Source organism: Phoca vitulina, unplaced genomic scaffold (assembly GCF_004348235.1).
Source record: "Phoca vitulina isolate PV1807 unplaced genomic scaffold, GSC_HSeal_1.0 scaffold13, whole genome shotgun sequence".
Classification (NCBI taxonomy): domain Eukaryota; kingdom Metazoa; phylum Chordata; class Mammalia; order Carnivora; family Phocidae; genus Phoca; species Phoca vitulina.
Genome location: NW_022589716.1, coordinates 11,163,004 through 11,182,363, shown reverse-complemented (window position 1 = coordinate 11,182,363; position 19,360 = coordinate 11,163,004). Strand labels below are relative to the sequence as shown.

Sequence of the window (19,360 nt, the reverse complement as noted above, 5' to 3'; positions counted from 1 at the left end):
TCATCTCAGGCCCACAATGTGCTCTCCGGAGGCCGAGGGGCTTATGTCTGATACTCCGTTCTCGTCCACTCCAAAAGCCTTCAGTCCGACCACCCGTGGCTTGTTCCAATTCCTACAACCTACGAGCTCAACGTTCCCACGACGGCAGAGGCTACTACCGAGCGAACAGTGCAGTGTGTCCCCTCTGCTCCCTTGGCAGTTGGCTTGGTGGCCCTATTTACAGTCAAATCGACTCTTCCTCTGAGTCGACCGACCAGGGCCGACCTCAGTGGAAGCAACTAGGTAAACCGTGTGGGGTGCAGAGGCAAAGCCCCGCACTGCTGTAAGGCTGCGGTGGTGGTTTGGCAGGCAGGACAGGACACGAGCTGTCTGCATTAACTGCTCTGCATTCAGGTGGTCCTGACGCTGACCCCAGGTTTCCAGTGAGGGTCTGCGTTTAGCATTCTTTTTTACAGCAGACCTTGAAAATGAACTGTGCTCCCACATGAGCCCTTTCCTCATCCCCGCTCACAAAAGGCAAGTGCCCCCCCATCTTTGCATCCTAGAAGTCTGTTTTTAACTTCATCCTTGAAACCAGCACTACTAGCTTTAGTATGTCCCGGGCAAACCAGCCAGAGGGTGGAAAACCAGCAGGCCCTGTGAAAAACGTAACCTGGAAAATCAAAATCAATCAAATAACATCACTGGAATTTCTAAACAGTTTAGATGAAAAAGCATCATTGGGGAAAAGTGTTTAAGAAGTCTGTCTTCCAGTCTAAGAATATTCATGCTTAATTAAATAAATGTTCTGAGTGGGTTCAGCTGCTTCTTTAAAAGGTATAGTTCAGACAAAAAGGAAACTGCAATGCTGTCTCGGCGAAACCACACATTTGGGGTAAAGACCAGAAGAAAACAACATGACCAAGTTTCAAAGGAATCAAGCAGTTAAAACATAGGCATCTTATAAACACACCACACGGGCACACACATGCACGTCACACCAGGCCTATGTGCAAGGAGAAGGCTCCAGAAGCCTCGGGAGAGGAGTCTCCCGACGGGAAGTTCAACCTCGGTCATTTACCGTGATCTTTAGCCCTGCGTTGGCGAAAGCAGCAAAACTTCCTTTTCTTCTTATCCTCTTTTAGCAGGTCGGCCACTGTGACTCCTTCAGGTGGAACACAGGCAATGTCGTTATGATTCGGTAGAGGGCGGCAGGAGCAACGCAAACGGGGCCGGAGGACCTGAGAGGCGGCCGCAGCCCTGGGCTCTGATACGGAAACCCTAAGTGTTCTCCTACGTGGACATCTACAGTTTGGGGTCTGACCAGTAGAGGGGAGGTGCACTTTCTTTTTTTTTTTTTTTTAATTTTTTTATTGTTATGTTAATCCCCATACATTACATCATTAGTTTTAGATGGAGGTGCACTTTCTATAGCGAGGATACCAAACGCCTGTCCCTAAAGGACCTGTCCTAAATAACCAACCAACTAACCCACCGGGGACGAAGCTCCCCAGGGTTTGGCCACCCTACCAAGAAGGGCGTTTGGGAGCAGGCATTCAGCCGAGGTCAGGAGTCCTGGGTGCTGACCAGCTGGGCGAGTGTGGGAAGGACATGTGGGGGTTTACAAGGTGGGCTCTGGACTTGGACAGACCAGGTCTGATCTCAGCCCTGCCACTTCCTGACTGGATAAGCACGGACAGGTGACCTGCTTTTGCTAAGCCTCTGCTTACCTTAGTGAGTGGTAAATGGTAAATACGGTAACACAGGTGTCGGCAAGGCGTGGTCAGCCATTACGGCCATAACTCCCCTGAGGCCACTAAGGCACAAGAAGAATGATTCTAGGGTCTCCATCTCCCTCTGGCTCTGGGACAGGATATCACAATATCAGCCAGTGGGCTAATCTTCAGGTGGGGCCCCGTGCTCAGGGAAGGGAGCTGCAGGGGCAGTAGGGAAAGAGGAAGGAATGCTGAGTGGGCAAGGACATGAGGACACGGGCACTCACGAGCACGACTGGTGGGAATGTAAATGGGTACCAACGGGCATCCTCTCTGACCCAGCAAATCCCTTTCTGGCACTTTCTCCCACAAGAATGTGAACACGTGTGTGCAGACACAGGTGTATGCATCTGCGGGGATTAATGGTGGCTCATCTGCAGACTAGCAGAAACTGGGTTCAAATCCTAGCTTGGCCACTTGATGGGCATGCGACCCTGGGAAGCTACTTAATGTCTCTGTGTTTCAATTTCCCCATCTGCCAAGTTCTTGCCTCCCAGAGCCCTGTGAGGAATAATGGATTTGTGCACCCCTGACCCTTAGAACAGCGTCTGACACATAAGAAGCACTTGATAAATGTGAGATGTTCTTATTCTGCATTCTTTCATTGAACAAATAATCACTGGAAACACCTATGTGTGACAAGGATCACGCTAGGTGCCAGCCACACAATGGAGAACAGAAACAAACCCTGTTCCTACCCCCGAGGAGCTCACAGTCTGCACACATCGTTCAGTTAGAAAGGCAAGTGGCTGCACCATCCGAGCTGAATGATCTTGCGGTGGGGACCTGTGTGCAGGCTGCCCATGAAAACACGTATGTTCCCACGTGTACAGGTGAGGTCGGAAAGAAGAGGCCCCCAACTGCCCAGTCTGGTTCTCTCATCCTTTATACACTTTGATATTATATGAATTCTTGGCAATGAGCAAATATTACTTTTGCAATTAAAATATATTAAAAACAAACACACACAACCCTGACTTGGACTCTACAAACCTGGGGGCTAGAGGGCCTTTTCCTCACATCCATGCTGGGGCGCCCATCCCTGAGTCTGTCTCCCTCCAGCTCTTAGGAGACCTACTCAGGGCGGGCATCTGCTCCCCATGCCACCCACCCAACGGAGGGGGGGTCTCCCAGCCACCCCCAGCGCTGGGCCCACCCCTGTTCTCCTGGGCAGAGGCCCTTCCAACAACCTCTTGGGACAGGGCAACCCTCCTGACGCATGCACCTCTAACTGCTGCTATTTGTTTTACAGCTTTCAAAGGAATGTGTTCCATTCTGAATTTGCGCCCTGAGCTAGTTTAACTATAATGAAAGCAGTTTGATAAGTCGTACTTTGAAGACAAAAGCTTTGAAACTGGACCAACAACACACTTCCATGCCCTGTGCTTGCAAACAGCTATGCCATCCCTGATTTCCTGCCCGTCCCCAAATCAAACATCTCAGTAAAAGGCACCCAAGGGGCGCACGCGAAAGGGAGGTGAACAGCTGTGGCAACCTTGGGCACGGACTCCTGGGGGGGGAGGGAAGGGGCAGGCCCTAGGACCTCTGAAGAAGAGGAGATCTCCTTGTGGGCATCACGTATCCCCGCTTACAGAGATTATTGATCATTAATAGTTCTCACAGTGAAACGGCCCTGCTTTTCTGGCCAGAATTTTAGAATGAGCTCCCTTTAAAACGATTTCATTATTTTTAATGACTTTTTTTTTCCTTTAAAAAAAAAAAAAGACTAATCACTGACAATGAGAAGAGTTTAAAATAGAATTTTAGGCTTCCAGATTTTAATGGCCCTAGAAAAACGCCATTGTTAACACAGAAGCAGCTGCATACATCTAAAAAATCAGTTTGAGATTTGGCAGGGTTTCTTAAGAAACTTGAGGCTCAGCAAAAAGTTAAATAAATTATCCTTGAAAATGTCCCAAATGCTTAGGAACTAACTTCCAAGGGATTTTGTCCATTCAATTAACCATGTAACACCAGCTTCCTAACAGCAAATTTATAGAACAGACATTCTAAATATTCCACGAATGCACAAAGCTAGGGCTACCAGTCACCGTACCCAGCAGACAGCCCAGGTACGGCCCCGACCACCTCTCCCTCTGGCTTCTTTCAAGTGAAAGCCTGAAACAGTGTGATATTCAGTGTGATAGCATTCAGGAGTTCCCAACCCCAGCTTTACTCGGGAACCTCCAGGGAGCAGCACATAAAGCCATGCCTGGGTCCCACTGCACACAGACAAGTCTTCGTCGGAGGGAGGGGGGGAAGTATGGCACCAGGATGCATCTGTGCTCCCCAGATGACTGTCATGTATAGCCAGAGCTGGGTACCACAGACGCAGACAGGGACATTTAGTAGATCAGAGAGAAAAGATGAGGTGTGCGTATCTCGAAGCACTGGATTTGACATCTGCTCTCTGACAGCAAGCATCAACAAACCACAGACGGATGTTGAGCCAGAAAGCCGTGCCTTGGTATCTCCAACATGACTGGTCAATGGGTTTGTTTTCCATCAGTACTTTAGAACTCTATAGTCTCTGAACAGGAGAGTATAGGGACATGGTCCTAAAAGGGGTCCTTAGCCTGAGGTTGGTTAGAGGTCCAGTAGGCTCTGCAAGAATTATTCTCTTTAGGTCAAGTTTTACAGTAGTCAGTACTCCTACGGTTACAGTGACTCCTGCCAGTTATCAAACTTCAATCCTCACAACAACCCCATGGGCAAATATTTATCCCCTTCTTGAAGACAGGGAAACAGGGGCTCAGAGACATTGGGTAGTGTGCCTATCACTCAAGTCCAAATTCCGAGTCACAAAACTCAATGGCAGCCAATTCCAGAGAAGGGGCACCAACATGCTGTCTAGCCCCTACCTCCAAAGGCTCATGACACCTGCTATTCACGGCTCCTGAGGCCTCCCACCTTTGCTTGTAGAGGCTGAGACTTGGCTATAGCAAGGGCTTCCTGTCACACTGTCACTTAACTCCCCCATGTCTGGAAGGAACCTGCCCCAATCCCATCCAGGACCCAGCTGAAAAGGGCAGCACAGATAAAGCCAGGATGCCTAGGGAGTGCCCCATCCCCTCTCCCCGAGAACATACAGGAGCAGGGCTGCAGTGTTAAGTGTGCAGGCCTGGATCTCACACGCTCAGGGAGCACACTGGCAATGGCCATGCCCACGCCACACTGCTTACATGTGCAGGTGCTACATCAACCGCTGTCAGCTAGGGAGGGGGACGATGTAGGCCTTGTGGAAACCCTCCCCCCCCCCCTGGGGTTTCTTGCTGTGACAGGAAGAAAATAGCCGGCAACCACAGGATGTCCCAGGCAAAGCCCAGCAGCTCTCCTTGGCCAGAGGTCTGGGCTGCCGGGAATATATTCAGGGAGGCCCGCTTCCTCGTTGGGAGGAGATCTGGGGCTCTCGTCTTAAGTCAGTTAAATGGTTCCCACAGCCTGGGATCTAGGTCTGTCTTTCAGACCCAAATCACTGATGCTCCAGGAATCCGGTGACTCGGGAAATCAGAGCCTCACTCCACAGGAAAACTCAGCATCTGGCAAAATGAGCCTGATAAAGGACAAGAGTACCCCACAGAAGCATGCGCTCTTCTGGATGGAATGTCAAGCTGGTCCCCCAGGCTGAGCCACACAGTACTGTGCACAGCAGAAACCGCAGAGCTGCCGTTCCAGACTCGGCGCGGCTTTATCGGGTGAGGAGTCCTGGTGACAAAGCGAATTCTGAGGATCTACAACTTTTAAAGGGCTGTTATTTCTTGCCTTGATTATACTACTAAGCAATGCACTGCAGGGCTTGGAACACTTATAACTTTCTGTCCCTCATTCGTGCCCTTTCCCCAGCCTAAGAAATACTCCCCTCTCCCCCATATATTTTGAAACCACAGGCTGCTACTCCTTGGAGCTCAGCAGGAACACCACCTCCTCTAGGGAGCCTCCCCCTTGCATCCCCACCCCACCCCACTGCCCCAGGTTGCTTCGCTGTGCCCTTCGGGGCTCCCATAGCAGACTGCTGGCCCCTGATCACGGGGCCAGCTTGTCCCCATCTTACGCTAAGGCCCCGCTTCTCCATCTTCCCTCCACAGCTAGGTTTCCAAAGGCAGAGGCACGGATTTTTGTCATCATGTGGCCAGGTCCTATACACATGGTGGCAGGGCACAGGAAGTACTGGGCTAAGACAAAGTGAGCGAGAGCTCTCAGGACTCTCAGAGGACATTGCTTCGAGTCCAGTGAAAATGCCCGTTCCTCAAACCACAGGCCACAAGCAGTCTCACCACAGCTGATACTAGCAGCACGGATGGGGACCCGATTGCCAAAGCCGGGCCAATGAAGAGATGAAAAGACACCGCCTGAAAGGCTCACCCAGCTCCCCGTCAGACACATCTCAACTGGTAAAGGAAGGGGCCGTGCTCTGGCTGACACACGACATGCTACATTAGGAGAGGGAGGACGTGGCTGGCAGACCCCCCGCCCCCCCAGGTCAGCACGGAAGCTGCAGTCTGGAAACGAAGAGGGAGACAGTGGGGTAGGCATCCCCCCTGCTCCAAGTACAGCCTGTTGCCGGCCATATGGTGGGCGCGGAAGCTGCAAGAAGACCATGGGGATTCAGACTCAAAGGCCCTGAAGACACAGACGCCCTTCTTACACCCAGTGACCCAGAGGACACCACCACGTTTGGAACTGGAAGGAATAGCATCGTATGAACTCCAATCTCAGAGTCAGCACACAAAGGCAGCTCTAGAAATCCTCCGGCAGCTTCCTGATGCCCAGGCACTGAGTCCCCAGTCTCTTTCTCGAGGGAGCAGCACCAGTGACACTGGGAAGCAGAAGGGAGGGGAGAGGAGGAGTCTGCACCTTGCTGGCCCCCCAGGAGCACACAGGACTGAGTCCATCATTTGCAGCTGTGAGAATAGGAAACCCACACTCCCGATGGAAGCACAGACCCAGAGTCCCCAGCTAGAAGCAACCAAAAGGCCATCTTAGTCAACCATGGGCTGCTCAGCCTTCACTTGCATGATCAGCTGCCTACAGAGGAGGCACCAACTGGCCTCACCCACCCAGCCCCCCGCCCCATCTCCCCCAACCAGCCTAAGGAATGAACCACCCCTGTGCGCTCCTCACACCTCTGCCGTGGCTCGGGATGTTTCTCCTGACACTGACCGACCTCAGACCCCTCCATCCTTCCAGGCTTGAGGCCAATGCCCCACAGCTCCCTGCTGGAACCCTGCAGTCAGCCCTCACCTCCTCAGCACCAGACATACAGCTTGCCACTCTTCACGACCTGCATCTCTGTCCCCTTGGGCTGCATCTCGGGATGCATAGGCCTCACCATCCCCAGAAGCACCCCCGGCAACCAGCACCTGCCTTGCTGAATGAAGGAGTGACTGCATGACATCCTAGGGACCCTGCCCAAGGAGAGCTCGCTCACCCATCTTCCACGAGGTGGGACCCACCTTGGTTCCCCAGGCCTCTCAAGGGGCAAGTGCATTTGAGATAGGTTCTCGGTCCTTACTATCAGCTATTCTAGATTTGAAACAAACACAAGCATCTCAGTCAAATCTACTGTTGAATTTCAATTTCTGCTTTTACCTGAGGCACAGATGACCCAGAAAGAGTGAGAGCACATCTGTAGGGGAAAGTAGGTGGTAAAGACACACCTTGGTTGACGACGGTAATGAACTCCAGGGGTCGCTGGGCATCGGGCTTTCCTGCTGCAGACAGGGCCCGAGGGGTCTGGTGCCACACTGGGCTACCAGGGGAGGGGGCTCCAGTAGCCATGCCGACTGACACGCCTCCTCGCCCTGCCCAGACTGCTGAACTGGTTTCTTCCCAGCTCCTGACGGGCTAGGCATCTGGCTTTGCATGTGGAGCACAGGTGGGAGCCACTCCAGGGGGCATGAGGATGGAGACGGACCCTGCTCTTCAAGTTCTCGTCCAGTAACACGACTCACTCCGCAGGGAAGAAGCCGCAGCTCCCGTGCTGTAGGGTCACCACGCGTCCTACCATGGCTGGTGCCCCCACAGAAGGGGCTCCCCGAATTCCCAATGAGCGAGTGTGGCTGACCCTGTGACCAGGCACAAATCTAAAACCCAAGCCTCGGGCGGAATCTCAGAGTCGGTGTAAATGCACCTGTCCTCTCTGAGGGGTGGGCAGAAGGAACCGGGCAGCTGAGAGGAGGCCACCCATCTCACAGGCCGGGTCAGGGGGTTGAAACGTCTCCGCCCGGCGGGCGCCTGAATCACCCCCAAGCTCTGTCTGGTCAGGAGTAGGAAGGTGCTACATACTGTTTCGTTTGCTTTCCTCTCCTCCTTCTTCCTCGTTCTCAGGATCAATGTCTTCTGCTTGGGTGATCCAATCCAGGTAGCCCTTTAGATCCTCCTCCAGCTGCTGCTTCTCCCGGAGCTTCTGGAAATCTCCCCGGGCTTTAGCCTTCTCTCTTTCCTTTGAGAATTCTCTGAGGGCAGCAGAGAGAACATGCACACGTGAGGACGCCCTCGGGGACCCGGACCACGAGCCATCTGCCCTGCCGCACAACAGTCTTGTGGCAGGACACACAGCACTGAGTACAGCCACGCGAGCACAGAAAGAGAGGCCACACACGGGGACAGGACATAGGACAGTGTCTTCCTAAGCAAGACTGTGGGTGTCAGAGCTGCAGAGACCACACCAACACACATGCACTGTCTCTTAGGAAATGAACAATCCCAAGATCCCAAGGAGTCCAGGCCCCAAACGCCACGTGCTGTCGTGGCAGGCCTCCTGACCCCTACCGCCCGCTGCCCCCCCCCCCAGTAGCCTGAACTCAGAGATGTCCCACCTCCCTCAGAGCCTCCTCGGATAGCTCGCATCACACGTCAAAGAGCAGGGACCCGGGAGGGCTACGCTTTGGCCAGAGAGTGCACACACCAAGTTTAGGGCTTCTTCAATACCTTCAGCCAAACACAGCATTCCTGACCCTTGTGTCCAAACTGAGAGCCAGGAGGGGGAGCAGGTTCCCCTAGCAGTACCTGCAGGTTCCAGCCAGAGCAGTGGACAGGGTCGGGGCAGACCCACCTCACAGCCCCATTCTCCCTTCCCACACAGGAAACAGGGCACCAGTGAAGCACTATTGTCATCCGTAACCCTCGCTTTCTTGCCGTGATCTTCCCCCAAAAGTCTTCCCCGTAGGAGATGAAGAGGCAGTACGATTTGTTGCCCATTTATGGGAACACCTGTCCTGGAAAGGCTTTGGCAGACATGTACACATTCCCAACTGCTCGTTGTTTACTCCATCTTTCGTGTCTGCAATCCTCCATCTACATGTACATACAGAATCCTACATTTGCTCAGGCAAGCCTGGGAGTCAGGTGGATGATTACCCAATTTTCACATCCAAGGAACCATCTGTATTTCCAACCAGGAATGGCTATAGGAGCCAAGCTACATGAGTTATGGATTTCCTAAGTACTATTAAAAAGCTGCTAAGGAACAGATGAGATCACCGGCAGCACAGCTTCTGCACACACAGCCCTGGATTCTGACGGAGGTTACATCTGCCTTCCTTCTGCCTTCCTTCCAGCCCAAACCTGGCACATCTCCCTATCAGGGACCTTTTCAACCCAACCCAACCCAACCCAACTCAACCCAACCCAACCCAACCCAACTCAACCCGACCCAACCCAACTCAACCCGACCCAACTCAACCCAACCCGCCCCAACTCAACCCAACCCGCCCCAACTCAACCCAACCCAACCCAACTCAACCCAACCCGACCCAACTCAACCCAACTAACCCAGCAGACAAAGGGGGAAATTATCTGCTTACATAAAGCCAACCACTCTTCTCTCTCTTCCCTCTCCCTCTCCACTCTGGGCTGTCGAAGGGCTGAACTTAAAAGCCCAGGGATGCTGATGTTTCAGATAAGAAACCAGAATCCTCACCAAAGTGCCACCCTCTGCCTAGTGAAAAAGGACGACACTCATTGCTCCCCAATCACCCCATTTTGGATGCCCCAGAAGCTGTCCTTGGCTGTGTGAGGGCTGATCCATCCCCACCTGCCCCCTCTGGGAAGGATGGGGAGCCCGGCCTGCAGAGGAGCTGACTTCAGGGGGTTTGCAGGGTGAACAAAAGCTGATTAAGACTCAGAGATGTTTTCTGCACTCCTCACCCAGGGCCCTTTCCTCCAAGGGAGAATCCCTTCCTGTCTCATGTAGGAAGGGCCATCACAGGCAGGGTCTTGCTGCTCAGGCAAACCGTACCCTCAGGATGATGTGGGGCTGCTAGGCCTGCCAGGCTTCCCGAGATACAGGACACGCATAACTCTGTTCTGGGTAGGTTCACCAAATTAATTTAAATTTTGAAAAAGTCACACCCAATCCATCACGACATCCCTGAAGGATGAAGTGGAGGCCCTGGAGGTTCACTTGTCAACAGGAAAATGCATCATGCCATCTGTTTTCTTAAATACATCGTAAAGAGCAACCATGTGGGCCTCATTTCTATTGTTTGCCAGAAGTATCTAAGCCCAAATCTCTGTGTTTTGATTCTGAACTTGGAGTACGAAATTTACATTGTTATAATAAAAACAGGGTATTCTTATTCCTAGATTCATATCTCATCTGCGTTCTTAAAAAAGATTACAAGGGCGCCTGGGTGGCTCAGTCATTAAGCGCCTGCCTTCGGCTCAGGTCATGATCCCAGGGTCCTGGGATCGAGCCCTGCATCGGGCTCCCTGCTCAGCGGGAGGCCTGCTTCTCCCTCTCCCACTCCCCCTGCTTGTACTCCCTCTCTCGCTGTCTCTCTCTCTGTCAAATAAATCTTAAAAAAAAAAAAAAAAAATGATTACAAAGATAGTAAGAGAGTTACCTGAAAAACTTAAGGGCTTTACAAAAGAGGATTTTGCTTTAATGTATTGTATGAGTTTTGTTTTGTTTTGTTTTTGCATTAGAAATACAAAAAAAAAAAAAGAGAGAGAGAGAGAACTCTAACAATCTGTATCACTGTTGTACATTCTTGGTTGCCGAGACACAATAACACATGCATAGGTAAAATCCTACTATGAGTAAAATTTCTGAGAACAAAAACCACTGCCTGGTTTATGGCCCATTTGTTTTAAATAACAGTCACTATTACACAAGTTCAGGTAACAAAATTGTTCATGTAAACCCTCAGAACTGATTTTAGGTAGTTTCTGAATGGCCTAATACTCAGCAGGCATGTGACTTTGCTGATTTGGACAGAACAGAGATTTGCAAGCATAAATCTCCTCCTGTCGGCTCTGAGATAGGAGGAAAAGGGGCCAGCGGAGGGGGTCCTTGTGATGGACCAAGACCACACTGGGCTCTCAGGCGGAAGACCCAGATTCTAGTCCCAGCTCTGTCACTAGTCTCTTCTGAACTTCAGTTTCCTCAGCTGCAAAACACACATAAGACCTGTTCTACTGTTTCACAGAGATTAAGACAATACTGTGGGATTCACAAAGCATTGGACAAATGTGAAGTTGAAAGATAGAATATTTAGCTGTTGAATCTGGGCATGAAAAAGGCCATGGGAGGAGCTTTCTCCAATACCAAAGGGAGGAAAATTGCAAACAGCTCTAAGTGGGCTCTAAGCTACATGATCCCAGCAGAACTGAGAGAAACACAGGACACATGGGATCCTAGGCTCAGAGTGAACTCCACGAGCCAGCCAGTGCCTCATCAATCCGATACCACTCTCTGCTCCATTGGGAATAACCCATTCCCATCTTGATAAATCTTCCACTCCAGAAAAATCCCACCCGAGTCCACTGAATCTTCCATCAACCTCAGTGGATGAAGAAAAAAACAGTTCTCCATTTTGCATGAGAACTCATTTTTGAAGCTTGTTACTAAGGGACTAAATAGCAGTCACTACTACAAAAGTAAATTTAAAACAGCTATTGGTAGAAACTGACTTTTTACAAATGACTAGAAATCTAACAACTCAACATGTGACAGAAGCCTACTTATTCCAGATCAGAATTCTATTTATGGTGCATTCAATCAAAAGAAAAAAGATATAAGAAAGGCTTCGACAAAAAGGTACATGGTATTTTACCCTTTATGTATGAAAAAAAGGGGAAATAAGAAAATACGCATATTACACTTCAGGGTGTATCCAAAGGATAAAGCAGAAAATGCAGAATGGGGACAAATGGAAAGGGAGGGCAAAACAGGAGGGACACTGTTAAGTATACCTTTCTCTATAGTTTTGACTTCTGGGACCATGTTAATGTTCTACAAATTACAATTTTTAATTAAATCAACAGGATGGGATGGAGGGAAAATACCCCTAAACTGGAAGTAAATTGAGACAAATGAATCTAATTGTATTTCAAATGAATACACAGCTATACTGAAGAGAAAGACAAAACTAGCTCAGGTAGCTTAGGATCTCTTGACTGTAGGCTCTCAGCCTTGGATAGGACCGAGTGAGGGAAGAACAGCAAATAAATGCTAAACTCTTCCTGGGAGTTTCGTGTTTGGTAGTGCTATGGACAAAACAATGCTGAAATCATTCCAGGCATATTACAGGACTTAATGAATGAGCAAATGTGTCCATGTTGCTGGGTGTTAGGGTTCTCATTGGAGAAGGAGGGACATAGAAACATGAAAGAAAGGAAGACCAGAAAGAATCCTCTGGGAATAGACTGGAATTGGAGGTGTTGGTGTGAATTCATGATTTCTAGAAGATCTATGTATACATATGTATATGTATAAATGTAAGTATGTGTATGCATATGTATATGTATATATAAATGCATATATTTCCTAGCTCTGTTGAAAGGATATGGAAGCAAAGGCACCCCAGTAATTATGAGCACACCTAGCACCCAGACTTTGTTCTCTAATGCCATTTCCATGAAAAGGAACCAGGAATCTTTGGTAAAATGGCTGATTCCAGGGCTAGGGTAGAGTAGGCACAGGATGAAACAAGTAAGGAAGTGCCCAAAACAAATAAATAAAAATTAAAAACAAAACAAAAACATGATAAGGGCATGCCATAGGTCACAAGAGCCAGAGAAGTATCTCACACTGGCTAAATCTAGGATAGCTTGAGCCCCAAAATAATGAAAAACAGGAATAAATTATAATTTAAAAAAAAAATCAGTCCACACTTCTTATAGACAGATAAATGAAAAAACAAATGAACTGATAGTTGCTAGAGGAGAGGAGAAGGGGCTTGGGCAACATGGGCGAAGGGGAGCGGGAGATACAGGCTCCCAGTTATAGATGAGTAAGTCATGGGAATACAATACAAGGGAATACAAAGCACAGGGAAGAGAATCAATGATACTGTGATAGCTCTGTATGGTGACAGATGGTAACAACGCTTGGGGTGAGCACAGCATAATGTCTAAACTTGTCAAAACATTATGTTGTACACCTAAAACTAATGTAATACTGTGTGTCAACTATACTTAAATTTTTTAAAAGTGCAAAAAACAAAAAAAAGCAAAAACAAATGAGATAAAATATTAATAAGAGAATTCAGATGAAGGGTACATGGATTGTTCACTATGTTATTCTTATTCTTGTAACATTTCTGTAGTTGGAAATTACTTCCAAAGAGAAAAAATTTTCAAGTGTTTGGAAAAATGTAACCAGAGTAACCAAATGCAAATTTATGTCATATATGCATTTCTGCTTACCAGCTAGATTGTAGACTCTTCCCAGGAATGGACAATGTTGTTTCTCTCTTATGTTTTCCTTTCCACATCTCTGTCTCTCCCATGGTGCCCCCCTTCAAGGAGGCATGTGGGAAAGTCTGGGTACAAAGCACACAAAATGAGCTCTACTCCTTAAGAGGCCAGGATGCATCCAGATAGAAAGCCCGCGATGCCCGGGATCTCCCAGAAGCATGAAATGAGTGTGTCTTAGCCCAGACATACCATTTGGAGCAGCTTTCACCATCAGCCTGCCCTTTCCCCTTATCATTTACAGGCCTCATGGGATGGATTTTCTGTCGCCAGGTTGCTAGAGAATCTTCCCTCCAGGTCTATGTCCTTTGTAAGGAGCAATTTCTCAGCGAGGAATCTCCCTGTCAGCTGGATATCACGACCACCAAGCATCTACACCGGCCAGTCTGCACACACCTCACCCACTGAGGCAGCTGGAGGAATTGTAGCCGGAGTGTTTCATGAGGGTTCGCTGCCCCCTCGACTTCAGGCCACCACTGCAGACCTCAGCTTCATCCTGATGTTGTTCTGCTCAGAAAGCCTCAGGGCTCCTCACTGCTGCCCTCAACACTCCAGGGTCAAACACCTCTCAGCCCGGCACTCAGGGCCTTCTAGCCTTCTCCCACAGGTTATCCCAGCTCCATTTCCTTCCCTTAAAACAAAAACCTTGTGGGGCGCCTGGGTGGCTCAGTCATTAAGTGTCTGCCTTCAGCTCAGGTCATGATCCCAGGGTCCTGGGATCGAGCCCCGCATCAGGCTCCCTGCTCAGTGAGAAGCCTGCTTCTCCCTCTCCCTCTCCGAGTGCTGTGTTCCCTCTCTCACTGTGTGTCTCTCTGTCAGATAAATAAAATCTTTAAAAAAAAAAAAAAAAAAAAAACACCTTGTATTCTGGCTATGCTCTTTTCAATTCCTCAACCCTCAGAGCCTCTGTCCACGGAACTCCATCCAACTGAGTAGCCTTCTCCCATCGTTGAATTTTAGCTCACCTATCAAGACCCAGGTTTTCCTGGCTACCCCTGGCTACTCCCGCCCCCCAACGAAGAGTTCTGCCCTCCTCTGAATCACCAGGGCACTCTACTTGGTGAACACCAAGACACAGACATACGGGGGTATGCCTGATCTCAGCTGGCCTCCTCAATGAGGTATCCCTGACAGAGCCCAGCCCCATGCCTTACCCCCATCCTCACTGCAGAGGATCAGGGGTGACAGAAGGACCACTACCACCCTCATTACACACAAACTGAGGAAGCAGAGGCTCAGAGAGTTTGGTCAGACAAGCCCACCTAGCTCCTGAACCGACCCTCCCAAGGAACTCGACATAGACACAAGAGAGAGAGAAAGAAGAGGGTAGAAGTACAAAGGAATGAGGACCAAGAAGCAGCTTAGAGTCAGTCCAGGAGGGGCCTTAAATCCCAGATTCAGAATTAGCATTCCTTCCCTGTAGGCAATGGGGAACCACCAGAAGTCAGAGAGGAGAGAGTCCTTACCAGCTTTGTTTTATAGGCGTTCTATGTGAAGATGAGATCAAAATAGGGAGAAAATGGTGCTGAAGCCAGAAGGTATTCAGTAAACACCGGGTGACAGGGTTGATTCAACACCAATAAAAATGTGGTTCAAAAGTAACATGGCTCTGATAAAATTCCCAACTTTCGTAGACTGTTTGGAAGAACAACTGTGGGAGCTATCATTACCGACCCTTGGCCATCCCCACACTGTGGTCACCTTGACCTCTGCCCCCCTCACGCTGGTCCCCTGGGTCTGGCCCCACCCAGCGTCATCTTCTCTGTGAACATGGACCTTCCTCCAGGGCCAGATGATGGCTCCATTTCCCTGCCATGTGAACATTCCATGCCCATGTGTTCAGGAAAGAAAGGCAGGCGAGCAGGGGGCAGAGGAAGGCCAAACAGGAGGGGAGATAGAGAAGAGACGCCACAGAAGAGCCACATTCCTGGTCCTTAGTCTCCAGAAGGCTGCTATGGAAAAGAGGAAGTGGACCCCCTGCGGGCCCCAGGGAGCAGATGGAAGCAGAATAAGACTGATTTCAGTGCAATATAAGGCAGAAACTTCTAATAGTCCAAGTGCACCAAAGATGAAACAGGTAGCCATGGGAAGCAGTAGCTTCCAGAGCGGGGGCCGTGGAGATGGGGACCTTTGGCAGAGGACTAGCACCTAGGTGGGGAAGCTGGAGCATGGGATGTATCTTCCCCAGGCCCACACGACACCCCCCCCCCCCAATCTCACTCAGGGCAGCACTTGCAACACACTGCCCCATACTGTGTCCAGCCATGGCTGTGGCTCAAGCCTCCTGGCCTCCTCTATGGCTCAGAAGGAAAGCCGGACCCCTGACTGCTGAGAAGTGATCCCTTCCCCATTTTCTGCCCCCTTCCGGGGGCAGCAACCTGGTGCCTCTCTCAGTCCTGCCAGCCAAGACGTCTGGTGGCATCAAGAGGCCTAAGGGCTGAGGGAGTCAGAAGCAATGGCCAGGGGGGATTCTGACTGCAGAACAAGGGTGCAGCCACACCCCCATGGCACTCAATGCGGGCCCTAGCACAGCCCCGCAGAGGGGAGAGGAAAACAGAAGAGAGTAAGTGGAAGGCTCAGAGACAGGCAGAGCCTGAATCCACTGCTGCCTTAAGCAGTCCTAACCCGTGACTACCCCGGCCGGGTCCCACCTGCCAACCAACAGCAGTGCCAACAGAATCTGCGCCTGCACAGCTGGGGGCGCTGCCTCAGTTTCCTGCAAGAGAGCCATCCAGGTCACGGCCCCTTTCTAGTAATAACAGAAACAAACCTCTTATGTATGGGGATTTCTATCTGGGGTCCTCCAAGCATCTTTACATGCACTGTCCCCCAGGCTCCTCACTACCTTGATGCGGGACAGGCAAGAGGACAAGGACTGTCCTCCCATCTCACAGAAGCCAAAGTTGAAGTTCAACAAGGTAGTGTTACTGACCCTGCATCACATGCTCAGGAAACAGGACAACCAGGCTCCAAACCAAGCATTCATTCCCAATCCCTCTGCTTCCTGGCTTAGGAGATGTACGTACTGGACACTTACTGGTCAGGATCAGGAGTGGTGGGTCAAGATAGAATGCACCACTTACCCCCGGCATTCTGATTTTTGTCCAGAGCCCCAACTCCGGGCTTAGCCAAGGTGACAGTACACTCCCCCCACCCACATGCTGTCCCTCACTCCCCAGGAAGCTCTGCTCCAGGAAGAGAGTCTGCCTGGAACCAGCCAGCCTCCCCCCAACCCCAGGAGTCCCTGTGCACATGCCCCACACTGCAGAGAGCTCCCCAGACCCTGACACTGCCAGGACTTGCAGGTCCTGACATCCTGTGCCACGGGAGCCCTGGCTCGGTCGACACGACGGCAGAGAAAGCACTTAGCCTGAAGCAAAACCACTGTGTTCAAATGGCTGTACAGATCCCATGGGACGGCCGCCACTCAATTTGCTCTGGAATTTGTTATTTTTCCAGCACCCCATAAAATAAATGGGCCACTGGAAATCATGTTGATTTAGAGATAGGGTTCCTTCTTGGGTTGTAATGCTATTTGTTTTAACCAGACCCACACAAATAAAATGTAGACAAATGCTTTGAAACGTGTGCACGTGCGTGCGCACACCCAGAGAAAACAAAGACAAACAAGCATAAAAACCTTCAGTGAGCAAAGCCCACAGAATCACTAGGACTCAGATTTCCAGGGAAAGAGAGGACTCAGGAATTCACACACACACACACACACACACACACACACACACACACACACACGCAGCATTCATAAAAAGGCAGTCTGGGGAAGCCAAAGAAGTAAGCCACTGGTTTTGATCAGTGGAGGCCAGTCTTCCTTAGGCATAAATCCTTTCCCCTATGTAGACATAAAGGAAATGAAACAGAATGAAAAATATTTTTATGTTTAAATCTAATTTTTTGGAAAGCATGCAAGTTCAGTTTCTGTTCAAGGAAATGAGGTGTTCTATAAAAAAAAAAAGGAAGGAAGGAAGGAAGGAAGGAAGGAAATCAACAACCTGTGATGTTTCACAATAAAAAAAAAACATTTTAAATGAGTGACACTGGCTCGGCTTCAAAGTTCATCAAAATCATTAGCTTTTTCCAGTTTCCCTCAACCACAAAAGGCCAGGATTTGCCCCAGGAGGCTGTCTTTGCAAGAGAGGAGGTGGCCAGCATGCCAGGGGAGGGTCTTGGGACTGTAGCACCCCATCGTGTGACCTGCTCCTTTGCAGGTGACACAGGGCTGCGGGGGAGGGGAGCTCATCTGGGACAGTGGTCTTCTATGGCAAGTGAGGAACTGGCCCCCAAGAACCGAGGGCCCCACGGGCTGGGAAGAGGGACAAGAGAAAATGGAAGGCTTTTGTTTACACACAGAAGAGGCTAGAGAAAGTATCTAACAATCACATTTCCAGCAAACCACACTATGACCATTCTTTGGGAACTTATTACTGAAATATTCCCCATGGTGAATCTTTCTGTAAAGGGAGTCAGTGCGTCCTAATTTTTCTGTTCATAAAGGTTTGGGTGTCTTAAGCGATTTCCTCAAACCAACGTTCCCCTTTTCACGTACTTGACTGCCTTTATGGACATAAAAGTCTATGAAAAATGCTTTAAATAGAAAAGAGTTTCCATCTTTTGAGAAGACGAGCCATTTTCAAAGTAGGTATTTCCTAACTTTTTTCCCGCCAGCTTTTAATGACAGGGATATACCTGCTGCGAGCAACAGCTGAGCAGGTGTGTGCACACCAAACCTCATGGACCGGGCACGTGTGGCGGTGACCCCCACACAAGAGCAAGAGGGACAGGGACGGAGCTCACTAACGCAGGATCAGTCTGGTCTTCTCTCTCTCCTGGTCCTCTCTAACCACCTGCTCCTTAAACTCTATACTCCAGGGACGCCTGGGTGGCTCAGTCGTTAAGCGTCTGTCTTCTGCTCAGGTCATGATCCCGGGGTCCTGGGATCGAGTCCCGCATCGGGCTCCTTGCTCGGTGGGAAGCCTGCTTCTCCCTCTCCCACTCCCCCTGCTTATGTTCCCTCTCTTGCTGTGTCTCTGTCAAATAAATAAATAAAATCTTAAAAAAAAACCACAAAAACTCTATACTCCAACCATCCTCAAGTTCACTCATTTTCTCTAAGGCACAGAGATCTTACAGCTATGCGTGTGCTGTTCCCTAAGTTAGCCTCAGCTGCTCGTCCTGATCCTCGCCCACGCTGCTGGTCAGCCTGCAAGCACATTTCTCTAATGTCCTTAGAGTCTCCCGGGTAAGAGTCTCGCTGGTGTAGCATTCCATTCACAGCACTGCAATTGTTCTCTAATATTTTTTTTTCTTTTTTTAAAGATTTTATTTATTTATTTGACAGAGAGAGACACAATGAGAGAGGGAACACAAGCAGGGGAAGTGGGAGAGGGAGAAGCCACCTTCCCGCGGAGCAGGGAGCCTGACGTGGGACTCGATCCCAGAACCTTGGGATCACGACCTGAGCCGAAGGCAGACGCTTAACCAACTGAGCCACCCAGGCACTCTTCTAATATTTTCTTTTACACACTAAACCGTAAGCTCTGTGAGGAGGGGCCATCTCTGTCTTATCTTTGTATATCAATTCCTTATCAAAAATGTTGGCATTGCTTAGTAAGAATAGGCTAAATTTTATTTATTTATTTTAAAGATTTTATTTATTTATCAGAGAGAGAGCACAAGTAGGGGTAGCAGCAGAGGGAGAAACAGGCTCCCCACTGAGCAGGGAGACTGATATGGGACTCCATCCCAGGACCCCGGGATCATGACCTGAGCCGAAGGCAGACACTTAACTGACTGAGCCACCCAGGCATCCCAGGAATAGGCTAAATTTTAATAAACAGTTTTATAGACTCACGTCTTTTTGTTTTAATTTTTCTACTTTTTATTTTTTT

General features: G+C 49.6%; 1 protein-coding gene across 19 annotated transcripts in view; it reads right to left on the bottom strand.

Annotated features, from left to right (window-relative positions):
• Positions 1 to 19,360, bottom strand: part of CACNA1D (calcium voltage-gated channel subunit alpha1 D) — a 301,670-nt gene that overhangs the window by 96,301 nt on the left and 186,009 nt on the right. For all 19 annotated transcript variants that reach the window (XM_032411478.1, XM_032411483.1, XM_032411479.1 and 16 more), the window contains one exon: positions 8,040 to 8,209. In XM_032411478.1, the coding sequence (XP_032267369.1) occupies positions 8,040 to 8,209 (170 nt within the window). The remainder of the gene's footprint in view (positions 1 to 8,039; positions 8,210 to 19,360) is intronic.